Genomic DNA, 8,442 nt, shown 5'->3' with positions numbered 1-8,442 from the left:
TACCTTTTATGATTTTGGGTGTGAGATTTTAAAATTGATATTGTCTTCTGTTCCCTGTAACAGAATTAAAAACTTAAATCTATAACGGTTTCCAATCAGAGGGTCAGTCATATAGAGGTTGCGTGCTGTTAGGTTTTAAGAAGTTTAAGCTTAAAGAATACCACACTTAAAACTCAATGAGATGCTTGTGGCTGTGTTGGGAAATTTGTAGAAAAGAAAAACCTAAGTAGGACGAGATGACCTACAAATTACTGATAAGCGTTTATATCACAATTCAATTTGGTCTTTTTTGTGTGTGCTGTTGACCATTAGAAATATTCAGAGGATATGGTTTGGACAGTGCACTTTTATATCTTCATTTCTTCCATTTCTTCTAGATACCTTTAATCAGCGAAAAATAATTGATTTTATTGATTAGTTTCATATCACAGTCATTTTTTATAATTAAAAGAATTTGCATTTGTTTCTGTTCTTCAGTTATAAACAGGTGAGAAAACGGGATTCTTTTTTTGCCCATTGTCTCCTCAATTGCTGCATTTGACCCATATACTTGAAGTTAGCACCCAGCTGTAAACAACTACTTTTTAATCATCCTCTGGGCAGTTTCGGGTGTTTTACAGCAAAACAAACAAAAAAAAATCCTCTTATTGATTAGTTTCATATCACAGTAATTTAAATTAAATGTCACATTTTTATAATGAAAATAATTAGCACAGACTGTTTTCAGTCGTATGGTAGCCGTCTACACTTGAATCACTGGTAATAAAGGACTCACTTGAGCATTAAAATGAATGACAGAATGACTCAGAATGGTGTGAATAGCAATTTACACGTGAGAAATCAGGATCCTTTATGGCCCATTGCCTCCTCAACTGCTGCATTTGACCCATGTTCCTGAAATTAGCACCCATTTGTGAACAATCTTCTTCAAGGCAGTTTCAGTTGTTTTACATTTTTAAACACTCTCATTAGACAGAGATGTGGCTTGAACATTTGAACAGATATTGGTGCGTGTGAGAAACAAAATGAGAAAACTCTTAAGGCAGAAGAATGAAACAAGAACAATGCAACTGTGCATTAGATGCTGAGATACCTTAAAGTCACTTTTATTTATATTTCAAGGCCTGAAATTTAAGATGCAGAAAAAAGTACTTAAATCCACTGAAGGTACTGATATTTTGTTAAAAAAAATATGAAGGTATCTCTATTAAAAACATTTGGCTTGCCAAACTCGCCTTTACTGTCATACTAAATATCCTATTGAATAGAACCCCCCCAAAAAACAAAACAAAACAAACAAAAAAAAACCTTTCGGCACTCCCCTCCAAAGTGACATGGTTTGTAAATGGAGCGTAAGTGTTAAGACTGCAGCCCGTTGTGTTTCGAGTTAATTTAGGGTCCGTTCCTTAGTGCCAACTCCATCTGCCAAAATACTAACAATAATAAACAATGTGTATGGAAAAAAAATTCAATACAAAATCCAAAGACCAAGAAAAGACAAAATCCCTGAAATTGGACTCCAGGCCTTCTCGCCTACCCACATCTGTCACTTAGAGATGCATGGATTCATGGATTCATGATGAAACCGCCCAAACACAGAAAAAGAAGGATCGGGAATCAGGGTTCGAATGGGTCTGGACAATATGTCAGCCGGTTTGTCCAGTCCACAGGTTTGTGAGACGGAGAAGGCAGAGGTTTTCTGGACTAAGGTGGCCCAACATGTCGGCGTGTTGTTGGCTAACAGAAGGTTGGTGGCAAAAATGTTCCCAAAAGAGAGCGAGTGGGTGGAAAAAAGCTGCAAAACCAAGGTGAGAAAGACAAAATCCACTAAGACTTCTTGGAATCTTGTGTGTTGCGTTTCTTGAGGTCACTTAGGTCGACTGGTGTGAAGGCTGTAAAACAGAAGAAAAGGGTTGCACTGAATAATGAATGCTAAAAGAAGACTTTAAAAACATGCAAATATTGTTTTCAGGGGCATAATCAATAAATTAGGATGACGTAAAATGACAACATAACCATAAAAATGCATCTACACTATACTGTCAAAAGTATCGGCTTGTCTGCCTTCGCAGGCATCTAAAATTAGGTGACATCCCATTCTTAATCCCGAGGGTTTAATATGATGTTGGCCCACCCTTTGAAGCAATAACAGCTTCAACTATTCTGGGAAGCCCACAAAGTTAAGGATAGTGTTGAATTTTTGACCATTCTTTCAAAAGCATGAAGTTTTAAGCGTTCCTTTTACTGCAAACTAACGGTCAGAACCAGAAGTCCAACAATCCTACACCATAATCATCTCTCCACCAAACTTTACAACTGGCCACCACTTAACCCAGACCTGGTCCACCAGATTGCTAAATGGAGAAGTGCGATTCATCACTCCAAATGCTCTAGAGTCCAGTGGCAGCATGCTTTACACCACTGCATACAGTGATCTGCATTGGGCTTGGTGCTGTAAGGCTTGGATGCAGCCGCTTGGCCATGGAAACCCATTCCATGAAGATCTCTAAGCACTGTTCTTGAGCTACTCTAAAGGCCACATTATGTTTTTAGAGATCTGAAGCCCTTGACTTTGTACTATGAGTGACAGCATCTGCTGACCCCACTGTTGTTCCCAATCCCATCCACTTTGTAATAATTACCATTGACAATTGACTGTGGAATAATTAGTAGAGAGGAAATTTCACAACTGGACTTAGCACAGGTGGCTAACTTATCACAACACCACGCTGGAATTTACAGAGCTCCTGAGAGCGATCCATTCTTTCATGATTGTTTGTAGAAGCTTAGTTTTATGGACCTGTGGCCATGGAAGTGATGTGAACATGCAAATGCAAAGACTTGGATGGGTGAGTGAATACGATCTGCCATAAAAAGTGTATGTAAAGAGGAAAAACTCACAATGGAGGTTAGGATTTGGGTTTTTCTCCACGTATTCTTGTGGTCCACGTTCACTGTTTTGAGGTGACTTAATATCTCTTAGAACGCACAGCCATGCTAGAAAAAGAATACAACTGATATCACCACATCCAACCACATATATATACAACAGTCTTGAGTTCAAAAAGCCTTTATTGGAAAAGGAGTGAAAAACCATTCACAGCACATAAAAAGACTTACTGTCATGGATAAAGCGCACATTTTCTTCATGTGCTGGTGTAAAGAGTTCCCCAGTATTCGTTGGGGACCGAGGGCTAGAAGTCCTTTTGTATGTATGCATTCTTGGTGTAGAGGAACTGGAAGAAAGGAAAGTGAGAGCATTTACTCTACAGCTAATGTGATGTAAATTTCCCTAGATCACCAGGTAAGTTCACACCTTCAATACTGTGCTACAGCAACCCTCCTAAAGATCCATGCACAAACCTTTAGCTTGAATCTTCAAAGATGTAATGAAATATAGGGCTACAGAATGTTACAGGGTTTACAGGCTACAGGGTTTAATGTTGCAAAATAGGGTTGTTCTGCCATTTCAGGCCTGGTTCTTTGTTTACATTCAATCACTGAAAGAGCCTGAAAAGTCTGCTATTTTGCTGAAGATTTTAGACTTACCACCCTTCAAAAATAAATAAATAAATGATAATAATAATAATAATAATAATAAGGGCAGGCAAAAACAGTAATTAACTGTGGTTGTGGTATGTTTACGTACCATTACTTCTTCATATGTAATTTGGTCTCTGGAATATCACACTGGCAGTCAATTTACATGATTAAATGTTACATTTAAATGCTAAGAACCTTCTTAGTCACATCAAAGCTTGTTTCACAATCTGTAGCAGGAAATATATATAAAACAATATTCATTGATACAAAGCATGATCTTCTCTTAATAAATGCTGAGAGATTCTACATACCATCTACGCTATTTATAGGTTTTATTTGTTTATTTATGCTGTCAATGCAATGCCTCCTCTGTATTATTTAACAATGTCTGCTGAATGAACAGTCCTCGTGATCAAAAAAACTAAACCGCTCTTCACAGTCCATGGCCAAGAAAATGTAAGAAAGCCGAAGGGAAAAAACTTGAAAAAATTAAAATGATATAAATAAAAATTATAAGTCTAGGCTAACAACCTAACTACACCAGAACGATATCCCAAGTGCTACAAAAGCGGAACTCCCATTCACAGTTCTGAAGAACCACTGTAATCCCATGAATTCCCTTAAACTACCCCTGACTTCATGAACTCACACACATACAGATTTAACACGAACATCACAGAGAAATTCCTCAGTGCTGAGTTCTGCCATTCTTCAAGACCGAAATAGGGACAATGTAGACTTTCCGTGAACTTCCAAACACCATTTAGGATGGAGGAATTTTCATGAAGCATGTGATAATAACACAAACAGGAATAGACTAAAGGTCTACAAAGTATGAGATGCACAGTTCATGTGAACATTTGCAGATGTACATGTTTTAGACAAGAAATGTGTGTTTTTTCCATTTTGCTCTCATTGCCCAAACCATGAAGTGCTTGGAAATGAAGCGCATTAGATAACACAACACACACAAATTTGCTTAATGTGGGGTCAACACCAGCAGGAATGGAAACCCCTGCTGTACAGGATTTAAGGCACATCTATATTTTTGGCCTTAAACAGAATGCTAAAAAAACATATCAAAAGCAGAGAACTGCAAATCAGCCATAATTAACCACACGTCTGTAGCAGATTTCCTAATGCTTTCAGGAAACACCCGGATAACATTTAAAATGAGATCATCTCCAGAACCAAGGCTGAGAACAACAGATGTATTTAGCATCCCAGGTATATATTATGAACACCTATGAAATGCAAGGCTTATATGATGTTGGAATGAGCGACCAAACCTATATATTTGCCTGATTATGATTGTAGTTTCAGAGCCCCTGAGAAGCGTGGAGGGCATATCCAGAGAGGCAGAAGAAAAACAGAAGAAACTCACCTAGTCATTGTGCAATAAATATGTTCACGTCTTTCCCGCCACTCAATTCTGAATGTATTTCTGGAGAGAATTCCTCAGTGGAACTCAATGATCCCTAGAAAGAGCAGGGAAAAACACACTCAGGACCTCAGAAACACGCTTTTCTATATTTTTCAGAATTATAAAGTTACCAGGCATGGTGTACAGTGAATTACCATCTATATCCCACTTTACATGGAAACAGACATGAATCAGACAGCAGCTTTATAGATAACTTTAGAAGTTGTACAGAATATAGCAGATGCTATCATTTCAGCAAATACAGAAAAAAATGCCTTTTAAGTTGTTAATGTAAAAATCTCTACGTCTGTTACAAAATCACCTGGATTATAGTTTAAATCTTGGTGTAGTATTGACCATAAATACAGATAAACAGTTAGCACGGAAAAAAAGGTAGCACAAAGCTGCCTAAAACACTATAAGAGAAATGGATTTAAAGGAAACATCAGAGGAACTTAATTATTGTTGGTTATTTTTTATAGTTAATAAATAAAACTGTCAATAACAGAGCTGTTGATTCAGTAACTGAGCTCCACACCGGAGAACTACCCTTAGCGCTGAGAGTGAACACAGTAAACAAACCGCCGCTGAAGAGCTCCGGAGCTTCAACAGCACAAACAAGGCTCATACGGGTCTAAAGTCGCAATCCAAGCAGAATAAACAATCTGTTTACCGCTCGCCTTTTCCCTTTCTCTCTCTGATCCCGCAGAAGAAACACAGAGCCCGGTCGGCCGCAGGACTGCCACTGGAAGCTGACTGTCTCCGGGTCAGCAAAACAAAAGCGCCACACTGGCGCATGCGCACAACTCAGGAATATAACGGTTTCTGCCTGACGTTTGAGTACCTCAACAAAAATAACTTAGAATGTAAAATTCTTTATTTAAAAAAATGTACACAATAAAGAAAGGTGAATTAGTGCTAATTGGCTAAGGCTATATGTAAATTATTTATTTAATCAGGAAGGATCTTACCAGACTGTAAATGAATATATCAGAATGTTTATGTGGATTTTTAATTTGTGCCACAAAAAATTGCATATGATGCTGAATTCATTCTGTAATCATTTCTGTAATCACATTCAGTTCATGATTTGGAGCTTCAAAGCATTAGGCAGGAACACTCCAGTCCCTCACACACTCACCTGGGCAAACTCACCAGTCCCTCACACACTCACCTGGGCAAACTCACCAGTCCCTCACACACTCACCTGTGGAAACTCACCAATCCCTCACACACTCTCCTGAGCAAACTCACCAGTCCCCCACACACTCACCTGTGGAAACTCATCAATCCCTCACACACTCTCCTGAGCAAACTCACCAGTCCCTCACACACTCACCTGTGGAAACTCACCAATCCCTCACACACTCTCCTGAGCAAACTCACCAGTCCCTCACACACTCACCTGAGCAAACTCACCAGTCCCTCATACACTCACCTGAGCAAACTCACCAGTCCCTCACACACTCACCTGTGGAAACTCACCAATCCCTCACACACTCTCCTGAGCAAACTCACCAGTCCCCCACACACTCACCTGTGGAAACTCACCAGTCCCTCACACACTCACCTGAGCAAACTCACCAGTCCCTCATACTCTCACTTGGGCAAACTCACCAGTCCCTCACACACTCACCTGTGGAAACTCACCAGTCCCTCACACACTCATCTGAGCAAACTCACCAATCCCTCACACACTCTCCTGTGGAAACTCACCAGTCCCTCACACACTCATCTGAGCAAACTTACCAATCCCTCACACACTCTCCTGAGCAAACTCACCAGTCCCTCACACAATCATCTGAGCAAACTCACCAGTCCCTCACACACTCTCCTGTGGAAACTCACCAGTCCCTCACACACTCATCTGAGCAAACTCACCTATCCCGCACACACTCATCTGAGCAAACTCACCAATCCCTCACACACTCATCTGAGCAAACTCACCAGTCCCTCACACACTCACCTGAGCAAACTCACCAGTTCCTCACACACTCACCTGAGCAAACTAACCAGTTCCTCACACACTCACCTGGGCAAACTCACCAGTTCCTCACACACTCACCTGGGCAAACACTCACACCTATGGACACTTTTTCCATAACCAAAAACCCCTCTAGTGAGGGTGCCTCCCCTACCCCTTATCATCATGTACGTACTCCATGTTGCTTTTTACACGTTAGAAGACATATCCTGGATGAACTCAGAAGTCAAGGCCAATGCTGAACATTTGATCTGTGAAACTGCAGTGTTCTAAAAAGTTTAAAACAGCATAAAGCAAAGGAAGCCATCATAGATTTACAAGGTAGGTTCTAAGCTTCAGGAAGTGGGAGGGGTGAGTGGTGATAGACTGGACTATATTCAGTGATCTCTGGGTAAAGAATTTCTTCTTCTAAATTTCATGAAAAGGGATACGTTTTTATGGGTAAATTTGGGTCTCTCAGAGTGTGTGTGGCATTGTCCCTTCTCTTCCCATATCACACGGTACTGTGCAGGTAGTGTCTGTCAGACGGAAATGGACCTGGACATTTGGTGCTCTCAATCAGTACATGGGGCTTTAAAATGACATAGAATTAGTGACAGTGTAAAATGTATCCGTGTTTAAAGCTACTTGTCTTGGAGGGAGCATGTGCTGGTGCTCACCGTCCCAGTCTTTTCTGTGAGGGGGAGCTTAGTTAACAGCTTACAGGGTGAATTTGGAGATGACTAATGACTGGGTGAAAATTCAGCAAAGGAAACCTTACAGATAAACTTTTGATCAAATATCAGTTTTAGCATCAATTCAGCACTCAAAAGATTCATAACTGAGCACTGAGTGAGTAAACAGAGCTCTAACAGGACTTGACAAGATGTTTGGATTTTCCTACAGGCCTTTATATAATAATAATAATAATAATAATAATAATAATAATAATCTTACGTATCCTGGAGCAGAGATCATAGATACTGCTTGTCCATTCAATAATATTAAGACATTTCTGGTGCTGCTTTGTTGCTTTGTTGAAAGCTATGATGAAGTTCTTATGAAACACTCAGAAGAACAGTATTTAATCAAATAGGACTTGAATACAAACAATAACAAATGAATTTCTTTTGATAATTGATACTTGGCTGAATAATCTTTATCTCATGGCTGCCTCTGTGTTAAACCACATTCAGATTTTCTCTGAAGTCATGTAGATTTTTTGTGAACACAGTATGATTTATTGTGGCAGCAGGCAGTGTTGCAGTCACACAGCCCCAGAGACCTGGAGGTTATGGGTTCAAGTCCCCGTTTCTGCATGGGTTTCCTCCAAGTGCCACGGTTTCCTCCCACGGTCCAAAAGGCAGGTGGATGGACCACTCAAACATGTCCGTAGGTGTGAGTGTGTGTGTTGCCCTGTGAAGGACTGGCACCCCCTCCAGGGTGTATTCCTGCCTTGCGCCCAATGATTCCAGGTAGACTCTGGACCCACCATGACCCTGAACTGGATAAG

At 40.1% G+C, this 8,442-nt stretch overlaps 1 protein-coding gene across 1 annotated transcript; it reads right to left on the bottom strand.

Annotated features, from left to right (window-relative positions):
* Positions 1-616: 616 nt before the first annotated feature.
* On the bottom strand, positions 617-5,760 carry mcrip1 (MAPK regulated corepressor interacting protein 1). Its single transcript, XM_066642736.1, has 5 exons — positions 5,640-5,760; positions 4,928-5,021; positions 3,121-3,236; positions 2,902-2,997; positions 617-1,892 (listed from the first exon to the last, which is right to left on the bottom strand). Exons 2-5 carry the CDS (start codon positions 4,933-4,935, stop codon positions 1,828-1,830), a joined length of 285 nt encoding a protein of 94 aa, XP_066498833.1. The 5' UTR covers positions 4,936-5,021; positions 5,640-5,760; the 3' UTR covers positions 617-1,827.
* Between the last annotated feature and the right edge of the window lie 2,682 nt (positions 5,761-8,442).

Source organism: Hoplias malabaricus, chromosome 13, assembly GCF_029633855.1.
Source record: "Hoplias malabaricus isolate fHopMal1 chromosome 13, fHopMal1.hap1, whole genome shotgun sequence".
NCBI classification, from domain to species: Eukaryota; Metazoa; Chordata; class Actinopteri; order Characiformes; family Erythrinidae; genus Hoplias; species Hoplias malabaricus.
This window is presented reverse-complemented; position numbering and strand designations above follow the sequence as displayed.

Excerpts from the sequence above, each read along its gene's own strand:
- mcrip1 (XM_066642736.1), bottom strand. Across the intron at positions 2,998-3,120 it reads TGTGCGCTTTATCCATGACA|CATGGCTGTGCGTTCTAAGA; the intron begins GTAAGTCTTTTT and ends TTCTTTTTCTAG. Across the intron at positions 1,893-2,901 it reads CCCAAATCCTAACCTCCATT|CCTTCACACCAGTCGACCTA; the intron begins GTGAGTTTTTCC and ends TCTGTTTTACAG.